This window comes from Protobothrops mucrosquamatus, unplaced genomic scaffold (genome assembly GCF_001527695.2).
Source record: "Protobothrops mucrosquamatus isolate PMUCROS unplaced genomic scaffold, P.Mucros_1.0 scaffold632, whole genome shotgun sequence".
NCBI lineage: Eukaryota > Metazoa > Chordata > Lepidosauria > Squamata > Viperidae > Protobothrops > Protobothrops mucrosquamatus.
Window position 1 is genome coordinate 71,554 of NW_015386924.1, and position 23,096 is coordinate 94,649.

General features: G+C 35.8%; 1 protein-coding gene across 1 annotated transcript in view; it reads left to right on the forward strand.

Moving 5' to 3' along the window:
• MMS22L (MMS22 like, DNA repair protein) overlaps positions 1 to 23,096 on the forward strand; it is a 73,526-nt gene that overhangs the window by 7,378 nt on the left and 43,052 nt on the right. The window contains exons 7-13 of the mRNA XM_015817740.2: positions 3,727 to 3,857; positions 6,031 to 6,144; positions 8,931 to 9,110; positions 14,130 to 14,192; positions 15,711 to 15,830; positions 16,413 to 16,639; positions 17,794 to 18,303. Coding sequence (XP_015673226.1) covers positions 3,727 to 3,857; positions 6,031 to 6,144; positions 8,931 to 9,110; positions 14,130 to 14,192; positions 15,711 to 15,830; positions 16,413 to 16,639; positions 17,794 to 18,303 — 1,345 coding nt within the window. The remainder of the gene's footprint in view (positions 1 to 3,726; positions 3,858 to 6,030; positions 6,145 to 8,930; positions 9,111 to 14,129; positions 14,193 to 15,710; positions 15,831 to 16,412; positions 16,640 to 17,793; positions 18,304 to 23,096) is intronic.

The window sequence follows — 23,096 nt, forward strand, 5'->3', positions numbered from 1 at the left end:
CAAGAGGTGAGCACAGTCTTGGGAAGAAGAACTGGCACGGTCAGCAACTGCCCATCAAAGAGGTCGGTTGTATCTCAACAGTGGCAGGAAGAAGACAGTGAAGGTTATCTGGGGGTGGTAAAGCTGGCAGGGGTGGTAAAGCTGGCAGGATCAGCAGAGGTGGGGGGAGATAGGTGGATGGAAGAGTTGAAGAGTGCCCGTGGTCACAAATGCTGCAGGGCTGCCAAGTGCCCAAATTTCAATGTTGAAGGTGCTGCAAAGGCTGTATGTTTAGGGACTGAGTATAACCACTAGTCATTCAATGTCCCTGTAAATTTGGTCTCTGAACAAATAGTCATACCTCAAGGACTAACTGTACAATTTTCAATGACAAAATGAAGCTTATTTTTAATTAGTGAGCTCTCTGGCTCTTCGCTCAGAGGTTACAGCATTTGCTCTGCTTCCTTATGTGTATGACAGGGTGGACAAACACAGGAAAAGTGATGCAATCTACAAAAGGAAGGGAAGAAGTTGTGGATTATATTATTGATATCAGGCATCTTCATCCTTTACATCCTCTTCATATTGATTTTCTTACATCAATCTTCATATTTTTAAATATGGTACCTCTGTTATCTCTGGGATTTTGTTTGGTAGCTGGTGGATCTATTAAGATTCTTAAACCAGGACTTTATGGTCCAGGTTTTAGCAAGTTGACATTCAAAGTTCAAATTTTCATATATAATGGGAAACATTTAAGTATACTAGGATTAAAACAGTTTGATCAGTCTGTTTATTTTTGCTTGCAAAATTGGGATTTAAAATGCTTACATTTATTTATGCACAGTTTCAGTTTTTACAGCTGATCATTTGCCCACAGCTCTGTTAAGACCCAAGCTTACACAATAGTTGTTAAGACTATTTAGTAACACATGAATTCAATTCAGGGAGGTGCAGTAAAAAAATATTTCCAAGTAATTCACCAGGAAATACAAGAGAAGCTAAAATATGGAAAGAGATTATGCTTCCTGTTGTTTTTTGCTATTTAGGGAGAGAATCCAAACATGTTTTTAAATTATGGAAGCTAAATAAAACAAAGAAGAGCAGATTACTGTTTTATGTTGATATCTGGTGATTGGGAAGATCAGTCTCCCCCCTCCGGGTACCCGCCAGAATATGTTAGACTTCAGTTCCTGTTATCCTAAATTAGCAAAATGACAGTGAATTATGGAGACCAAAGTCTAATATGTTGAAATCCAGACAATATCCTGAAGGAACCAGCTTGGGAAATCCTAAAATAGGTTATTTCCAGTGCTTTTTTGTAAAAAAAAAAAAAAAAAAAAAAGTGCCGGAACTCACACACATCATACAACCTGCCATGCCTACCCTACAAGGTTCCATCCAAAAAAGGTGCCAGAACTCCGTTCTGGGCGTTCTATGACAAAAAAAGCCCTGGTTATTTCTATTTCACTTTCTTTTACTACAATCTCTCAGTTCTCAAATTATAAACAGTTTTAATGAGATTGATTCATCTATATCTGTGCAGCCCCATTTTTAAAATCAATAAATAACTCAATTGATTTATATATTTTCACAGCAAAACTTCGCTTATAAATCAATTAAAGGATCAATGCAATGCATCTATTTATTATTTGTCCTATTGATTTAAAATCAATAAACATTTACTGTCCTTTTGATTTTGATGGGATTTCTAACTTAATTCTTTACAAATTCATTTTGTTTTCACTGTATTTTGAAAGGGTAAAAGGTCCTTATACAAATTGCACACTCAACAGTCTGTTAATATTACAGCGCAATTTTAAATTTAACAGTTATCTTTATCTTTATTAGTGAAGTTATAAAAATATTTTGAAGGCACATGATGTAATGTATGCTCACATGTGATTATCCTGCAGTATTTTTAAAATTATTCATGCAAATTCTCTTAGACTGTCCAGTAAAATACAATGTTTAGAATTGCATTGTGATGTCAAAAATGGCTATTGCTAGAGGTCCCAGTTACTACGGCCAATCAAGCATAAAGTCATTCTCAGATTTTTAAAAAACAATTCCTTGATTGACAATTCCATTTTAAAGGGATCAGTGGTAACCAGACATCATTCAACATTGATGTAGAGTACTGTCAATCTTAGCTGCTGAATGATAGATGAATGCCACTTATTCCTTACTTCTTCGTACCTCCCTCTACTTCCACAAGTTTACTTAATAATTGATAAAAAGGTATGAATTAAGTGACAACATGGCACCCTATTCACATTTACTCAATATATGTTCAGTGTACTCAGGCTACTCTACCCCTAAATATTTGTTCTTGGAGTTGCAAAATATAGGGAGAGGGTGACATTTTGAATTGGGCAGACACTGAAGGTCACATATTATAGTAGAAAAAGTTTGTTCAGACTCACTGTGAGAATTAGTTTAACACATGACTGAAGGAGAAAAAAATAAGTATTTTCAATTTTATATCCATCTTTATTATGTTTTACAATGCTAAATCCTAGATTGCGTCCTTTGTACATTATTTAACAATAAGAATTTAGAGTTTGCAATAAAAGCTAGTGTGGGGTGCTTTTGTTCTGAGGACCTGTTTACATAGCAGTGCCTTCCTTCCAAATATTGCTTTTATTCTCCTGTCTAAATTTTAGAATTTCCTTTCAGTCGTCCGAGAGAAAAAGGGGACAAAGGGCAGACTTAGAAACAGCTATGTTAGGGAAATGCATAACTTCAAACCATCTTCAGATATAATTCTCCTGTCTCCCAAGCTCCCTTCCTACCCATGCATACAGTGGTGCTTCCCCAATAATGCTTTCCCTCTCTTCAGTTCTAACTGAACATTAATAGACAATGACATTCCTGTTCCTTTCTCTGTTCCTGAGCAATCTCCAAATGTAAAGACTTGGAGAATTCTCACAGAGGCCATTTGAGGCATGCACTGATGGAGGGTAAAATAGAGTAAAGGGATTCCTTGGTTGCGATAGAAATTTTGGACCAAAGTTAATTACGCTTAGAGGAAACTAACGAAGCCACAATAATGGAATCAGCATTAATTTAGTCGTGACCAATTTAGCTTCCGGTATAGATGAGCATGATATGTAAGATTTTTTTGGGGGGGAATGGTTTGCAATTAAATATTTTGCACGGCCCTAGAAGAAACCCATCTAAATCAGGATTCTGTTACTGAACCAACACTGGACATTTTCATCCTGCTACAAAGACACAGTGATATCAACCTTTTTATTTCATTTATTTATTTTTATACTGCCTTTTATTATTTTTTTAAATAACTCAAGGTGGTGAACGTATTTAATACGCCTTCCGTCTATTTTCTCCACAACAATGTGAGGTGTATTATAAGTATGTTCGCCTACCTCAGGGGTAGGCAACCTCGGCTCTTTTATGACTCATGGACTTCAACTCCCAGAATTCCTGAGTCAGCGCTGACTCAGGAATTCTGGGAGTTGAAGTCCATGAGTCATAAAAGAGCCGAGGTTGCTTACCTCTGGCCTACCTTATGAGATGAGTTGGGCTGAGAGAGAGAGAGTGACTGGTTCCAAGATCACCCACAAACAATACAACCAAATGATACACATCTGAGATTTACAGTATGATAAATTTAGAAAAGGAATGACTATAGATTTGGTTTGCAGCTGTTTGTTTTTGCAGTGAAAACATATTTCTATTTCTGCATTCGTTAAGCTAATTTTCTCATTTTATTTATTTTTCTAGGGCAAACCATATATGCTCACAGGTTTACCAATTTAACTGGAGAAAATCTAACCAATATCAGTTTGTTCGAAGATCACTGTGGAAACCTCTTATATGATCTGATAAGTTTGTCAGTTAAGAAGTATTCAAAGGTATTACAATTTTATTCAGTATTAGAGTAATGCTGCCTAAATTTCTGAAACAGTAGAAATGTATCTGTTTATGAAATAGTATTTCCCAGATAAATTAATCTTATCACTATTAATTCAGCTTTGTGAGGTGGTTAAATGAAAATACAGTTTGATGAGAAGTGCTTTTGTACAGAAATGAAGTCTATGAACTATAAAAGTGAGCGATGCCTTTGGCAAATGGAAATCTCCAGATATTCCTTCTTTTCCTGCGGCCCTAATGTTCTAGAGCAGGGGTGTCAAACTGCTGGGCCGGTGGGCCGGATGCTTCATAGCGAAACCGCGCCCACCCTATTGCCGGCAATGGCAAAAAAGTCACGATACGTCGTAACACGTCACGTGACATTGCGAGTTTGACACCCCTGCTCTAGAGAGATCAGTCTTTGGACTGTGACAGGAAGCAAAAGAGCTGGTTACAAGAGTTATTATATTCATTTATCTCCTAATTTTAGTTGTAAGTTTGTTATAAAATGGGGGGGAGCATGCCCTCACACACACACACACACACACACACAATTTTTAGTAGCCTACTTTTAAAAAAAAAAACACCAAAAGATTTGTTTGATAAATCTTTCTTATGCATTGTTTCCTTTACCTTCCAAAGTTCCCAAGTGCAAAATAAATTATTCAGCTAATTAATTCTAAACTATCAAATAGGTTAGTTTTGAATTGGATAAAGGGCAAATCTACGTGACATGTAAAAAGTAAGTATTTATTTTCCAAATGTAATGCAAAATGGAGTGAAACTTTGTTTTTTAAATCTTAAAAGGGGAGTGGTATTCAGTTGCTATATGTAACTACACTACCACCTGCTGGTACGTCAAGGTATAACTCATTTGATTAAAGATGGCAGACTAACAGTTCAGGAAATATTGCATTGCTTCCGAACAATGTAGTGTTTTTATTCCATCATGTATGGCATTAAAGTTGTGCATTTATAGGTTCTATCATAAAAATTAGTGTGGAATAATTTGAAAATATTGGTTTATTTAGCAATAACATAGTTTTGTCATACTTTCAGAATGTTCAAAGTTAATGCTGCAGAAATTTCCTAAGATATCCTTTATTCAGAGTCTGTGACTTTATTTTTTTTTTCTTTTTCATGCTGATGCTGTGGGGAGTAGAAAAAAGAAGTTATTTCTTGTGTGTTCCTTTTATTTGAATTATTCTAAGATCCTTGTTGGTTTTCCTGTATGATAGAATTTAACAGATAGTGACGTCTGTTTATTACTAAGGTTTTAATTATAATGTCAACCATCCTGAATAGTAGCCCTTAATATCTGACAGGTAACTTTAAATAACCACAGTACTCAAGAATAAGCTCTGTTGAATTTGGCAAACTGGATACTGAGAAAATATAGAGAGGATTGTGGTATTGATAGTACATAGTACATTAAGCATAGGCTTAGTGTACTATTTTTAAAAGCATTTTTCCAGAATTCCAGAATTATATGAATGTTAAAAAGATTTGCTTATGAACTATTTAATAATGGTCAAAGCGACAATTGAAATCTCAAATATAACCTTACCTATTATTTAAATGTGATTTTTAAGTAGGTCATTCTTCCAAAAATTGCTTTCAAGAGTCAGAAGGTTTTCTACAATGGAACCGGAAGAAAGAAGTCACCAAAATTACCTTGTCTAAGTCTTACCAGTAGGACAGTTTCAATAATTTCTCACCAATAAAGAAGTGATCAATGTGTATGAATTGTATTGAGGTGAACGCTCCTTAAACATTTTCTTAGTATTAAGCACATAAATAATTCCCAGTGGTTTTGACAGAGCTAGATAAGTCTCTTTCTCTTTTTCTCTAACATACACACATAAGCTAACACCTATCCATTTTCTTCCTTAAAGGGAGTCACTTCTGAAAAATTGCAGTAGGCAAAGAAATTATAACACTACAAAGATAATGCACATTTAAATTTGGATTTCAAGCACATGCTTACAAAGATCTGACAGCTTCTTTTTTTGAAAAAAGAAAGAAAAATGTATACTACTTGCTGGATGGTTTAATCTTTTCATATTTACCCTTAAGTATTTCAGTGATATTTTTCAACCGCTTCCTCCATCTCTGACATTTGTTCATGTATAAATGTTTTCTGCTTTCTCCGAGTTAAAATGTTATTTGTTGCAGGTTAGGCTCTCTGAAGCTCTTATTACTCACCACTATACTTGTATCTGTATAAAAGAGCTGTGGGTCCTGCTTATTCATCTGCTTGACCACAGAAATAAAGCATCTCTTACAGAGGTAGGAATTGTTACATTCCCAGCATGAATACAGTTCATGAAACAAATTGCGTTGGAAACCTGCAGAAATTCATGGTTTGACAAATATATCAAACGATTTTATCTACCCCATAGGTAAACTTGTATCAAAGGTGTTGCTTTTTTTCCTTATAAACTTTAAAGAAGTTTATGTTAGTTGACCAGCATGGTCAAATATTTTTCAGCATGGTATTGCTGGATATTATCAGACCAGGAGTAAGGCAACCATCCATTGAGACTTAGTTGGGGAATCATTAGGACTGTAGTAGCTTAAAGAATCAATAGCACAATAAGCCATCCTTCCCCCCACTAAAGATTTATAGTTAAAATTTCTGGTATTTGGCCTTGGGACAGTACCCTATTTCCCCGAAAATAAGACACAGTATTATTATTATTATTATTATTATTATTATTATTATTATTATTATTATTATTATTATTATTATTATTATTTTGCCTCCAAAAGAGGCACCAGGTCTTATTTTGGGGAGATGTCTTTTCCATGACCTTACCTCATTGCGGCAGCACCGACAGCCCTGCCCAGATGGCCCATTTCTTCTGTGGCTGCTTGCCGCCACTTGCTCGCGTTGCCCCCAGCCTCCATTTCGCCATCAGGGGCCTTCAGGAAATGCCTCTGCAGCTGAGAATGGAGCTCCAGATTGATGCACATGGTGCCCCCCAGCCTCCATTTCGCCATCAGAAGCTTTCAGGAAAGGCCTCTTCAGCCCACGCCTCAATCTGGAACTCGGTTCTCTGGTTCAGAGGCCTTTCCTGAAGGCCTATGACAGCGAAATGGAGGTCACGGGGCACTGCGCAAGTCAATCCAGAGCTCCATTCTCAGCTGCAGAGGCATTTCCTGAAGCTCTCTGATAGCGAAATGGAGGCGGGGGGTGATGCACGCATATGAGTGGCAGCAGAAGTGAGCTGGCGAGGCAGGTGGGAGGCCTGGCTGCAACTGTAAGTGGGTGCGGGGCGCGTGGGATAGCTCCCCCCCGCCCTAGCTTGGGCTTATTTTTGCGGTAGGGCTTATATTAGACCTACCCTCCAAAATTAAGCTAGGGCTTATTTTCTAGGTAGGTCTTATTTTCAGGGAAACACAATAAGTCATAAATTAATACTGCATGTCCAGGCAATAGTTATAGCTTCTTCATAGCCTCTCTCTTCGGATGTGTTTCACTATTCCAAACTGATTTCCTTTGTAGCTAATAGAAGTTCTGCTTTACCAACTGTGCACACATTTGGAATGAAGGCAAATATACACGTCTCTGGATAATGTTGCAGGATCCAATTTGGATCGGTCCCTGGGACCAGAGGTTTAGTCTTCTGAGTTTTCAGACTCGTGATGGAGTCCATTTTAAGGAAACTTAAAAGTGTGTGTACTTTGCTAGAAAGACGTTCCCTGAGGAGGGGCTCCAGCACGAGTCCAAAAGCTCAGAAAACTAAACCTCTGGCCTCAGTGACTGACCCAGATTGGATCCTAATACATTTGGAATTGGTTATTGATTATATTAAATGGGGCGGCAAGGTATTGTATTGTTACATTATTTTACTGTCATTTAATGTTTGTACTTATTTGTGATGGGTCCATGATTTTATTATTATAAAGAATAAAAGCTAAAGTTGGGTGTATTAATCTAGCATCCCAATAGAATTGTTTGTGTGTGTGTGTGTGTGTGTGTTTGTTTTTTGTTTTTTTAAATTGAGCAGTTTACCTGAGTTTAAGTAATCACAAAACACAATCTTGGATAATTCTGAAACCTGTCTTGATTTCCACCAAATAATTGCAAATCACTGTCCTCATCTAGTTTGTCTTTTTCTTGATTATACTGAAAATATACCCTGTTCTTTATATAATCTAAAGGTGGTCTCTTAAACTATATAGTTATAAACTGAAATTTCTATCTAAAATAGCTAGAAAGCACCAGATTGCCTATCCTTACTTTAGTTGCATGATTTGGTTTTTAAATATAAAGGTTTGGTCACAAATTGTTGATTGAGATGTAGCTGAAACTTGATTTGATTCTTTTATTTATTCAGGGTTTTCTTGCCTCTTACAATCAAGAGACTTGATTTTACTCTTTTGCTTTGTTACAGTCCTATGTCAAATGGCCCTTTCTCCATAGATTGTCCCCAGTGTGGTATCCATTTGTACTATATTAATGGTATATTTTGGATTTTAGATTGCATTCATGGGAACTCTAAATCATATTAGGTCTACAGTGAAGGTCAAAGAATTAATATACCCTTGTCCAATTCAGAACCTGAGCTCCTTAAGAAAAATATATTATCAAAAGTAAAATTACGTTGGAACAGGGGTGTCAAACTTGCAACGTCACATGACGTGTCGTGACGTATCGTGATTTTTTTTTCCATTGCCGGCAATGGGGTGGGCACGGTTTCGCCATGATGCATCCGGCCCGCAGGCCAGCAGTTTGACAACCCTGCATAGCCAACTAATGTTTGGCTATCAGAGGATTTTTTCCCCTGTTCTGGAAATATTTGTCTCTGTGTGAATGTGCATTTGTATACATGTTCACTCAGAAATGTGACCATATAAAAATGAAAGTGCATCCAAGGTATGTTTAAAAAGTTAGCTAGGAAAAAGATCAGATTGTTTTCTATTTCAGCCTCAGAATCTGCCCTGTGTAACCTGCTATTTGATAAAGCAAAAAAAAAAAAAAAAGAGGAATAGGAAAAGTTCTTCAAGAGCTAAGCAGATGGTTGAAATCTGCAGGATTCCTTTTAAAAACTGTTGGTTTTTTTTTACAGTCTTTTTGGAACTGGCTAAATAAAATTCTGAATAAAGTGTTCGAAAAAAACAATGGTACTGGTGCAGTGTCTGCTTTTGAATCAATTCCATGCAAGGATCTACTGAGTTTCAGTTGGTGGATTATAACCCACTTGGCTTCACTTTATCGTATTGACCGGAATGGATATATAGATGAAAAGGTAAGTTTGTGTTTTTCCCACAGAGAATATTTGTAAGGCGTTTTTAATATCTCATTAATTTCCCAAAAGTTTTTAATACTTGTGAACAAAATGGCATGTAAATTTCTTAAATGTGAGATACAGGAATATTCATCTTAAATACAGGAATCTTAATCCTATCCTACCTACAGAAATGTTTGCTATATTTTTCTTTAAAAAGTGAAATGACAGGCACCAGTTTAGTAACAAGGCAGTGTTAAAAGTCAAAGGTCACACGGTGTTTTTAATTGTTACATTCCTGTTTTAAAAATATTTATTCTTTAAGCTCATTGAGAGTGTGTCAGTGTGAAAAAGAACATTTGTCGATTTAGGTAGAACATATTATAAAGGGAGTAATCATGAATTATGGAATGTTTTGCAATGAGTATGTTGTTGAAGGCTGGCGGCTGAATGCAATAAGAGTGGTAGATAATGGAAGAGTGGTAGATAAAGGATGTTTCAGAACAAATGGAAGGCTTAGCAAATGCTTTATAGCATTAAGCAGGGAGAAAGAGAAAGATGTGCCATGTCCCCTTGCTTGTTCAACGTATTTGTGGAGAAATGTATAGAGAACGCTTGTGTTGATGGAGGGTATGATGGGAAGGTGACTATATGTATGCCTTTGTATATAAATAAAGCCATATTGTTAGCAGAGAAATAAAATGGTTTGCTGTGAGTGTTGGACTGATGCATCAAGGAAGATGGATTTGAAAATCAAAGACCAAAGTAGTGGTGCTTGACAGAAAGAAGAGAGCGAACGTTTGCAAGTCATAGACAAATAGTGAAAAACTAGAGCAAGTAGATAAATGTATGTATTTGAAAGGAAAAGCTTTTAAGATGGACCAATGCTAATGGTATATGGTCTGAAATATGAAATGCTTACCAAAAGAAGCAGAAATGGTTCTGGTTTAACAACATGCCCACTGCCCTCTTTGTTATCTAGAAGCCAGAGGTATGTCAGGAGGAATATCAAAGTTAGCTGTATGCAGAAGGAGTTAAGCAGTAAAATAAGAAGAGATAAGGTCAAGAATGTATGGGCGCTGAATATAGGAAATGTGATTTGAATGCAAAACTGAGAGATCAGTAGAGCTGACGATATCTTGAAAAAGACACCAAGCACCAGTGTATGAAGCAAAATATGAATGGGGTGGAAGAAGGGATGGTTTGAATGGTAGAAATTTGTGGAGATATACAGTGAACTGATTGAGTGAAAAGTCATTCTAACTGTGTTCACTTTTTTAAAGAAAGGAGAAATCCCAAGCCTTTAATTTCTTGAATTTATTTCTTTTCTGCGCTCTGCATCTTATTTCTTACCCCAGAGAAAACAATATTATAACTATATGTTTATTTAAGCACTGAGGGTTTGGCTGCATTTAGTTGACTTGTAGTTTTTATAGGTATGTATTCTGTTTGTGAAATTTTACATTTGTTATCATTCTTTAAGCATTGTTTTCATTAGATTCTGATTTTCAGCTGGTCAGAGAAACGGATCAAGCCATATGAATGGCCTATAGCCCCAGCCAATTGTGGTTTGTTTAATGAGCTGCTTTTAATAAAAGCATCACTTTGTTTCCATATGAAGCCAGTCTATGAAATCCTAATATCTGGTAAATTATCACTATGAATTTACACTGACCTTGAACACCATAATGAAATCTGGGTGCTTAATATTAATGACTTTTGAAAATTAATAAAAATGGAAACCAACATTACTAAATAATCAGTCTTAGTGGGAACATGCATACTAATTTTTGTGGTCTGGCCGCTTCTGCTTGGCTTCTGCAAGCATAAAGACTAAAGCAACCACTAAATTCAATCTGTACAACATGAAAAACTCAACACGTTTGTAGAATATGTACAAACACAACTCTTGACTTTTTTCTTTTCCAAAAAGCTGTTTCTGTTGTTAGTTTCCAAACCTTGGATTATTCATGCAGGCCAGAAACATATACTACCTATCCTAAATTGCCTTACCTTTAGTTAATTGGCAATTTCCTGTATAATATTTTAAAACAATTATTTTATATCTTCAGATTGTCTGTTTTGGAAATGTATACTTGTATTTGAAGATTGAAATTATTAAAAAGGTCACCAATACTTAGACACTATGACAGACTATAACAGACTGGATTTCGTACACATACTCACATGGTTTCAGTTTAAAATAACATTTCATAAATAATATTAAAAACAGATTTAGGAAAGATTGGTGCAGCTTCAAAAATACATGAACTGGTTTACCTATTTGCACATTGCAGTATGCCGTTACATAATTTATTTGGTTTTGGCTTCGTGCTGTCATTTATTTAGTAAACCTTGATATATCCATCCGTTTTGATGTATATTTAGTGGTAGTAATTTGCATTGGATCAAAAATTGGAAAGCGTCAAATTTCTGTAAGAAAATATATAACTTTTTGAAAATTTGTAAAACACAGATATATCTTAAATGTCTTTTCCTAATACCCAAAGAGTCTGCATTATCATATTCTTAAAGGCTATATTCATAAATTTCAAAATCCAAATAGAATTAAAAATATTACAACTTTTGAACATAGCAGGGGTCAATTTTAATGCTGCTCAGGGCTACCAAAGAGAGTTTGAATGACTTTGAGCTAAATATTCTTACCTTTGAATAGTTTAAAATACTTTCTGAGATAAGCAAAGAGTGCTTTCCAGCTGAGCAGCTTAACAACTCAACAAGTGAAGCAGAAGAAGAAACTAGATTCTTTTTGCATAGAGTTAAAAAGAAATGTTGCCTGTGTACTTAAAGTTGCAACTCAAGTTGTCCTTTTAAGTTACATGACAAATGAATGCAAAAATCATATTTCATGCTATTAGCTCAGAACTACATGTGTGTTTGTTTGGCAGATGGTATCACAAGTGTTTTCCTTAGGCAGAAATGACAGATATACTAAGGGAGTGAATATTTTGCAATGCTTTATGAAACCCTATATTGTAAAGGCAAAAGGACTTTTTATTAAAGATAGAAAATGGTTGTCATTTTATCACTGTTGGGGATTTTTAGTTCAACAATTGAAAACCTTTTGAACTGTGTTTATAAACTTGATTTATGTAAACCAGGGGTGTCAAACTGCCGGCCAGTGGGCTGGACTCGTCATCTGGAAGCCACGCCCACCCCATTGCCGGCAATAGCAAAACCGTCCCGATACGTTGCGCAACGTCACATGACGTCGCGAGTTTGATATGTCTGATGTAAACAGAAGGGCTTAATACTTTATTCCTCATTAACTTAGACCAGGGGTAGGCAACCTTGGCTCTTTTATGACTCGTGGACTTCAACTCCCAGAATTCCATGACTGGTTCAGGAATTCTGGGAGTTGAAGTCCACGAGTCATAAAAAAGCCAAGGTTGCCTACCCCTGACTTAGACCAAATCAGAGAGGGCAGTAATCATTTCTAGATCTTCTGGTAGGTTTCATTAACACCACTTGTGGTTAAGAATTGCAGGAAAGCTAACTTATAACACATGCTGGCTATGATCCTTAGAAAAAATATGTAAATTAATTAATTGCTAGTTGTGATTCATATGAAATCCATTGAAATTAGCTGCATTCTTTAAATCAGGGGTGTCAAACTGCCGGCCCACAGGCTGGATGCGTCATGGCGAAACCGTGCCCACCCCATTGCCGGCAATGGAAAAAAAGTCATGATGCGTCGCAACACATCACGTGATATTGCGAGTTTGACACCCCTGCTTTAAATAGAGTATAGCAGACACATTGAATTTAGAACCTAAAGGATAATTTAAATTATATTTATGCATTCTGAAGATCTTTTTCTTCTAGGTAAAAGGTGATATTAAATATTTTATTCCAAGAAAAACAAAATGAATTTGTTCTCTGCAAGGCTCAGAAATGCTTTTTGTACTAATTTAACAACAGGATAGGAAGAAGTTTTTTAGGTACTAATTTTAAAAATAGTGAAAAAGGAGATACTGGTCATAGATATATTCATGAGAAGAAACACGTTGAATGAGTCCCAGGCTTTAGTTACTCCATCCATCTATGACTATGTACATATAGAAAATTCACTAGTCGTAGAATATAATCCTCAATAGAAACTATTGCCAGTGATATAGGAGAGGCATTATGAGCAATAGCATTAAACAAATCCTCATGAATTTGTCTACATATAATCTTCAACTTACAAATGGTTGCTTAATAAACATTCAAAGTTACAGCCTACTTGCAAAAGCGGAGTTAAGACGGGAAGTTTCAGCAGTTCTTCCCTCCTCCTGTCCCCCCCCGCAGTCACATGACCATATTTTAGGATGGTTTTAGCCAACCATGCCATAACTAACAATGGGTTCACTTAACGACCGCCACTAAGGTCATTAGGTCATAAAGTCAGCCAATTTTCTAATAGTAAATTTTATATTTTATTTATGCACTTTATGAAATAATACTTCTTTTAGGGTGTCCTGAAACTTCTCTCAATCAGCTTCACTCAGTAAGCCAGGAGCTACTTTTACGAAAGAGGGAGCTCTCCCTATTTTCTTTCTGTAAAACCTGTATATCTTTTTTAAAAAACAAAACAAAAACAAAAACAAATTTTATTGGTTTTTTTATTCTTAAGACAAAGTGCTTGAGACACACCGTGGAACAGGGGTAGTCAAAAATCCAAAAACAAAACATATATAAATAACTCAATCAGTACATCAAGTATTCCCTCTCTATTTCCCTCAAATAGCTTAATATATTTAAAATAATCTATTTCTAACTTAAATTTCTATTAATCCTAAACCTGTTTTAGAGCTTTATTGAAAACCTGTATATCTTTATATAACTCTGTCCTCATGTGCTTTTACTCACTTTTTTTCCAGGTCAGAAATATAACCTCTGCCTAGTTTATTTAGGTTACAATCCTGCTAGTTAGCTGAGAGATCTTTGACTTCAGTATAAGTTACTAATGGATAGGTTTTTACAGAGTAATTGTTACTGATATTATTAATTATTATTTTCCAACTATTTTCCATTCAGAAATCAGTAGAATCCAACTGGCCTTATGTTGAAGATCTGCTGAAACAGTCTGTTAATAATCAAGTAAGTATTTTAATAATAACTTGAAAGTTTGATGATGGCTGCTTCAAAATATGGGGACAAGGGGTTTAATGTACCTTATTCGTTCCCTTACTTTCTGAAATTAATTTTGAATATGTCCATCCTTGTTGATCTTATAAGCTAGGATTCTACATAGTTCTTTTCTTGTTAGAAGAGATACTCTTAAATGTTGTTTTTTGAAGATAAATTGTCAGATAAGGTGCATGGTAGAGATAATTATCCTGGACGTGTTACTTGGCTCCTTCGACAAGATATATTCCAAATAAGAACAGGATGCTTAGAAAATGTATACTGCATCTGAGGGTATCAAGTTGAGAGACGTGATAAGGGAGATAGTCTATTGCATTGAAAATTCAGCTATATCCTCATCACAGCAGGAAGGTGACTTGACTTGCTGAGCAATTTGTCTTACAGGCTTGAATCAAACTCTTACTGATAAGGTTGTAGCTTTTGAGCACTCATTTCATACCTTATCATTTTTCTTTCTGCAGAGCTGTTAATGCAATACTTTGTGGCCCCAGAGGTCAGAAGTGACCTCCTTTTAAAAGTACTTTTAAGTATGCTGCACATATTAATGTTTTTTTTTGTGAATTTGTTCTTGGTTGCATGGTATAAATGCTAATTTAGTGTCAACCATTACATAAATAATTTGTTTGAATTGTTTTGTGCGTAGCTGAAGATAGCTGACCACATAGTCAAGCAAAAGGGTTATGGTTTTCCATTTGACTTTTAACTATTCCATAAATGAATTCAAAATTTATCCAAGATTCCATTTACTGAAATATTATGAAGCTTCCTGTTAAAGGAAGACAGCTGTACTGTGTTGTTGTTCCCGTTTGTCCCCTATCCCTATAAAGGTTCAGCCTCAAATTCTGTAATTCAAAAGGTCTATTAGACCTGCACAACAAAGAGGAAGAAAATTGTGTGAGGATTTTAGCACGAATTCACATTTTTTGGTACCAGCAAAACTGCATATTATCCTAATTAAAGCGACAGGTGTAATTTTATGTATATTTATCACAGTTTCTTTGAATTAAGTGGAACTTACTTCTGTGACAATGAACATAGCATTGGTGTGTGTGTGTGTGTATGTGTATTAGTGTTAGAAGAAAAAAATGAAAATATAAGTATAGTTAAGGAAAAACAACAGTTTTAACTGTTTATGTGATGAATGAAAGTGATTTTCAAACTCAAATATTCTCAAAAATATCTTATAATTTTTTTATGTAGCCTTTGGAAAAGTATGTCATGATTCAGACGCCTAAAAAATATACATGGAGATTAGTAGATCCAGTAACAGTACCATCGTTTCTCAGATTGCTTTTTCTATTTTGCGTGTTGTTTTAACAGAATTTCCTTTTAAGCCAGAAACGGTAGTTATAAAATGAAGTACTTAAATGTGAATCCTTCTGATTTTACTTGTGGTCAAGGTTGTATAAAATAGAAACCTTGATAAATGAAAAAAAACAACTAATAACATCTTAATATTTTGTCTGCTAGGCTGGAATTTTAGAAGAACAATTACGGATGCATCTTCAGTGTTGCTTGACATTAAGCCACATCTGGGATGTAAATCTCACTATTGTCACCATAGTTTGGGAACATTACAGCAAAAATCTGGTTAGTGAATATGTTTTTTAAAAAATCTAACATTTGGAGGTTTTTCTAAAAAAAAGTATTCCAGTGCTTTTTGTTAAGTGGTAGGTTTATTATTTTTTACATTATTTTATTCCAACAACAATACAAGTTCAGAATATTTGAAATATTTTAACTTAAACTTGTTACACCTTGTTATTATCTAGCAAATAATCATTCTGGATTCTGTAAAACAAATGATCAGTTTTATGTATGCATTCACTGTGCATTGCACTGTACCACAGAAATTCTTTCAGATCAGTAATATGTTTTTTAAAAATTGACATATTATATTTTCAATAAATATATTAAATAAATACATGTCAGAAGGAAGGGGTGAACCCTTGTTGCCCAATATAGCAAATTTCATTTTCTGCTGTTGTGGTGATGAGAAGAAAGGAGCAGCGGATCCCCAACTAGCATTCATTAGGTGATTTACAATCTAAAGCTAGAGAGCTCTTTACTTCCTCAGCTATTAGACATCTGATTGGTTATGATAAAATAACTTGTGGAAGAAAGAGAAAGCTTCTGCCATGTTATGCAACTTTTTTATTTTTATTTTTGCAGAACAATCCTTTTACCATTCCTTGGTTTGGCCTCAAAGGTCTTGCAAATATTAGCAAGACACCCTTATCTATGTATGAGTTGATAAAGAGCTACTGCAGTGATGTACATACACCTGACATGTATATATCCTGCAACAGTTTCCAATTTTTTCTTCGCATTTTGGCACAAATAATGAAGAAAGCAGGCAAGATCAATGGAGTTCATCCATGGAAGCAGATCAAAGGAAGGTATGCGGGTATCTCTATCTACCTACCTACCTACCTATCTACCTATCTATCTATCTATCTATCTATCTATCTATCTATCTATCTATCTATCTATCTATCTATCTATCTATCTATCCTGCCCATCTCCCCTATAAGGTTACTCTGAGCAGCTTAATAGTTTTCCACCTAAGATTTTTCATCCACCATGTCCTTTTTATTGTGGACACTTTTTGTCTTATTTTAGAAACATCCATTTTTTTAAGATTTATATTCATAAATACTGACTTCCACATGCTATAATCCACACTCCTGATGATCCAGATACTTTCCAGAAGTTTATGGATCAGTCCAGAAAAGGATCAATAGGATCACCATGTTTTTGCTTTTTGGTTGTTTTCTCATGACACATTCAGTCTTCAATGTTCTTCTCAGATCCCAGTAAAAATGTAGATCAAGGTTTTCCAAATTGCTGCTCTAAAAATTTGTTGGGATTATTCCTTCATCTTGACAACAGAGAATGGGGAATTTTAGTCAAATTGCTGCTAACAGTATTGGATTGTAGAAGACTGCCATCAATTTTACCAGTGTATAAAAGTTCATTGTAAAGCAGGAAAAGAACTTCAGTTGATGCTACATCAGGAAAAACTTTAGTTGATAATAATGTTTTACTAGATTTGTTCAAATCAATTTTCACTTTCTCCCCAAAGGACATCACATATATATTATTCTTGCTTCATGTATTAGCAGTTTCTGTTTGATGAAAGGTAGACAGAAGTAAAACTTTTGTTCCAAATCTCTTTCTCATGTGACATTCGTGATTTACATGAGCTCTGTCACACTTGTCAGGCATATCTTACAGTTTCCTACTCTGTGAATGTTTTTTGTTCCTTATTCTGAATGTACTGGTATAAACAAAGTGGAATGTTGAAGAAATACGCATACAGTAATACATTTTTAGTAGAAAGGCATTCATTCATTCAACATTATTCATTTTCCATTAAAGAGTTCTTTGGAACTAAGACTAGCAGGGATCATCAATTTGAAGGACAATTGATTGGGAGCCTCCTAGAGTTGGTTAGAAGATGGGCAGGTATATACAGTAAATAAATGAAATAAATAAATTCAAAACAAATTTTAAAAGAAATTTTTTGGGGTTTTTTTCTTTTATAATGCAGAATTTATTCGAAATTCCACCAGAAAAGAATGTGTGAACTAACAGAAGTTGGACTTCAAAATTTCTTGTACCTTTTCCTGGTGCTGGCGGCCTTAGCAGAGACAGAAGATGTGGCTAGCCGCATGATGGAACTTCTGCGTTTCCTCAGCCCCACTTCTACCAGTGTTACCCAGAAAGCTCTCATCTGGAAAGGGTATTTTGCTTTCATCTTAACGTACATTGACAAGAGCATGGACATCGGAATGCTTGCCGAGCCACTTTCGGTGGCTTTCTGTGAAAAGGCAAAAGAATTTTTAGTCGCAAGAAATGACCTCCTGCAGAAACAAAACCATTGGATGCTGCTTTCTACGTATGTTGATGGGGTCCAAGAAGTTTTTGAAAGCAGCTTATACCTGAACCTTTCTGAAGAAAAGCTGATGAGTGATGGGTTCAGTATGTTGTTGCCCGGTTGCCGAGGAGCTGAACTGGCCGCTGTGTTAAACTTCCTGCAAGCTGTTTTGTTCAGGCTGAGGTGAGAATTTTTTTAGATCAGTTCCTTTTTTATTGATTTCAACGCAGCTTCACGGTAACGTATGTGGTGCACTATTTATGCATTTATTAAAATTTTACTGAACCACCCTTTTTCCTTACAACTATCTGAGTAGCGTATAAATGTAATTGAAATAATATAATAATTATCATATAAAGAGAGAAAGTACCAAATACAATGGACAAGAAATCTGACAAAAATGGTTGTGAGATAGAATTCCCCCTAAAGAGCAGTGTTCACACACATTGTGTCATCTGCAGAGACCCATTTGGCCAACCTATGTAGCAAGGAGCTGAAATAAGCTTGGAAGCTTTCAGGTTTTTTGATATAAATATAGATGAGATAAGTAAGAGCTGTTAGACACATGCATGTTCATTACTTGCGGATAACAATGATAAGTGAAGATGTGCATGTATATTAGTGACAATTAGGAAAAAAAAAAGATATACAATATTTTTAACATACTCTTTTTCAATTTGGATCTTGTATCACACACCATGAAATAAATGAAGTAGAAGAGTATGAAATTAATTGTACCAATGTTTTTGATCATTAATTTTTTTTCAGGTATTATCTGCATACTTCAGGTTCTTCCCTCATTTGCTATATATGGCAAACATTTAACAAACAACAGGGCAGTTAAATTCCAGTGTTCTCCATGAATGGCAGCAGTTGTTCTTCGTGCTTAAATTTGATTCTTCAGCTTCTAAGAGGCTTCCAGGCCATGTAACATAATAATTAAAATTAGTCAGATCTTTACCGGAGAATAAGATAACACAAGTAGTTTCCATTCTTCTGCTCTCATGATGTGACAGAAGGCGCCTCAGATAATATTATGAGTTCCACAAGAGGTGGACCCTCTTCCTAGGGAGTTGATTTCGGTGGTCCTACCACAGTGAGGATAGACTGCTGAGGGACATTGCAAAAAAAAAAAAAATCTTACTACTACAATCAGACTGCTTGGTTCCTCAGCTTGCAGGCTTTTGTGAGTCTTACTACAGCTTAGAAAGGTCAGGTGCAATTTTTACATCAGTTAAGTTAGATATTTTTTAAAAAGCATACAATGGAAGGAAGAAACAGCGACTAGTTGAAAAAAAAAAGGAGGGAGGTTTGTGATTAAGGCCAAATACGTTTTTCCTTGATTTGTGTGATCGTTAGAAACCTCCAAATTTTCATTTTCGTGGTAAGCATATTTCTGTTCATAATTTGCATTGGAGGCAGCTCTTTTGGCTAAAAGTTTCTTTAGGAAAGCTAGAAGTCATCTTCACCCATCATTTTGCCATACACCATAATGAGGCAGTTATTGATTGGACACTGTGGGGGAAGGACTGCAGAAAATACGCTTTCTGAACACTGAGAAGAAACTCACCTACATGTTTACCTTAAGTACTTTGTTACTGTCTGAATAGTTTGACTTCTCCTGTCAGTAGCTTAGAAATCCAAGGACAGCTGATTTTTTTTCCCCCCAGGTTGTGTTTAAACAAAGATAAAGTATTTGACAAAGTGCAGGTGATTTATTAGGAGAGTCTTTATAAATTGGTTTAAGTTGGTATTTTAAAAACAAAAACCATCTAGAAGCTGGACCCATTCATTCTTCGTTTGTTCTGAAGTGTGCCATGCATATTATCTTACTTAGAAGGTCCTTTGGTCTTGAATAGTCTATGAACACTGAATAGTCTTTTAAAAGTAAATGAATAAACTTCTCGATTTAAGGAAGAACAACAATTGCTTTAAAAAATAACGCCAAAAGTTTGATTAACCATAGTAAATGTCACTTGGATAGAACTACTGCTTCTGCCTGAACTCCTTGACTCGGTGACCAAGTTGACAGTGGAGTTCCCTAGAGACTGATGGCTCTGGGAGATTTCAGCCGGCTGTTTCTGGGCTCAGAGTCAGAAGCACTTCAGAGGTCGAGGGCTGCCATAGCTACGATGGACCTGATCCAAGTTATTGAGCTCAATTCACAGCAGAGGCTACATGCTAAATCTGCGTTTTGTATTGGTTAGTGGCAATGTAATCTCGAGTTGAACTTATTTATTTTTATTAAATACATTTATATGACACTCATCTCACTATCCAAAGCGACCTGGGCAGAATGTTAACATCAGTCCCTTGTCGTGATCAGATCATTCTCCTGGCTGTAGAGTTGAACGACATTATCTATCTATCTATCTATCTATCTATCTATCTATCTATCTATCTATCTATCTATCTATCTATCTATCTATCTATCTATCTATTTATCACATCTATCTATCACATCTATCTATCTATCTATCTATCTATCTATCTATCTATCTATCTATCTATCTATTGATAGAAGAACTGCACTTTATTTTGTGGGTGGGTGCGTGGGGGGATGGATGGATGGATGCACATGCCAATGGGGAGAATTGGATTACAGAGCAATATCTTTGGCCAGATTAATCATTTGCATTCTTGGTTTGCCTTTCTGATTTGGCAAAGGCGAAAATGTCTCACTGTAACAATCCTTTCTACTTCAAGATCCAGATGGGAATAAGATATCAACTCCTTGCATAAATGTAATATCTCTGCCAACCGTATTGAGTGTAATAGTTCTATGGCTGTCAGAATTTGCAAGTAGATAGGAAGTGAGATCATTGATTAAAGACAGAAGCAGCTCCCTGTAGGCAGTTAGTTAATAATAACTTCATATGCCACTTTTCTGCTAACCCAAGATGATGGCTCACAGGAGCATTCCTTTATTGCTGATTAAGTAGCATTATGAAAATACTGACTTCGCTGTGTTAACTAAATGCCTTGGTATTTAAAGCTTAGAATGTCAAATAGTTGTACCAATCCCCTTTAACATATCATATAGACGTTTGGTAATCACATTCTACTTGAAATGATTGTAGAAATTGCAAGGTTTTCTTCCATTTTTTCATTTTACAAAGTGATAGGTAGCCAAAATTGTGGTTTAATTCTTGTCATCCATATTGTAGTTAAAGGATTGTCAACTTTTGTACTATAGCCCCTTTTATTTTTTAGGTTTTATAATATACTATGAGCAAAATTTCTTGAGATAAAGTATGAGTAGAAAGGTCTTGTAAGTTTTCCCTTTTTTTCCCTCCAAAGCAAGCATTTCAGAGCTTCTTTTTCTACACACTTAACCTTTATATTTAAAAGAAATACAGAGGAGAGAAAGGAAATAGGTCTTAGACTTTTTTTTCTACTACATTTGTGTAAAAGAACTCAAGCTAGCATTCACTACTTCTAATTTATTCTCACAACAAATTCATGAAATAGGCTGATATACTAAATGGATCCCAGCCAGGCAGTAAGTTTCATAACTTTGAATGGGGGGTCTTCTCAGTCCTTAATCCATAACTCTGAAATGGGTAGGTTGCATGCAGTCTTTTGCACCATTTTTGCAGCTTTTTAAAATTTCAGATGCAGTTTTTAACAGAAAAAGAATTAAAGTGCCATGATGCTTAATATATTCAGAAACAAGAGTGGGGAAATTTATTCAAGAAGAAAAGGGAGTGAAATTAAAGCAGTGTAAAGCCTTCAAAAGAAATATTTTGTAACCCACAGCCTAGCAAAGCAGCTGTGCATGCACACATTTATCTGTCTAGCTATCAAATTTATTGGCTGCCCATCTTACCATAGGATAACTCTGGGCAGTTTATAGTTACATCTTAATTAAAACATAAAATGTTAATATCAAATTACCAAATGTACAGGTATAGTATAGGTGGTACCTTGCTCAATAGTAGTAACTGTTAGAGGGATCTCGGAGTCCTAGTAGACAATCACTTAAATATGAGCCAGCAGTGTGCTGCAGCTGCCAAAAAAGCCAACACAGTGCTGCATTAACAGAGGGATAGAATCAGATCATGTGAAGTATTAATACCACTTTACAATGCCTTGGTAAGGCCACACTTGGAATACTGCATCCAGTTTTAGTCACCACAATGTAAAAAAGATGTTGAGACTCTAGAAAGAGTACAGAGAAGATCAACAAAGATGATTAGGGGACTGGAGGCTAAAACATATAAGGAACGGCTACTGGAATTGGGTATGTCTAGTTTAATGAAGAGAAGGACGAGGGGGGACATGATAGCAGTGTTCCAATATCTCAGGGGCTGCCACAAAGAAGAGGGAGTCAAGCTAGTCTCCAAAGCGCCTGAAGGTAGAACAAGAAAGCAACGGATGGAAAATAATCAAGGAGAGAAGCAACCTAGAACTAAGGAGAAACTTCCTGACAGTTAGAACAATTAACCAGTGGAACAACCTGCCTCCAGAAGCGGTGAATGCTCCAACACTGGAAGTTTTTAGGAAGAGACTGGACAGCCATTTGTCTGAAATGATATAGGGTTTCCTGCCTGAGCAAGGGGTTGGACTAGATAACCTCCAAGGTCCCTTCCAACTTTATTATTATTATTATGGATCATCGCACAGTCAGCCAGATGTTCAGACTGGATTTGGCATTTTGTCTACCTATCGAGTCCTTTCCCAGGACCTGGGATAGGCAGATGTGGATGTTTGATGGTATTACAGATATCGTCGCAGGATGGAAGCAGTTCCTAGTAAGGCCGCCTTTTGCAATTGCCTAATAGCGAATTTGTCAATGCCAATGGTGTTCAAGTGGTGCTCCAGTTGTTTTGGAATTGCACCTAAGGTGCCTATTACTATTGGTACTACTTTTGCTTGCTTTTGCCACAGTCTTTCTATTTCTATTTGTAGGTCTCTGTATTTTGTTATCTTCTCCAGTTCTTTCTCGTCTATTCTGCTGTCTCCAGGCTCTGCCA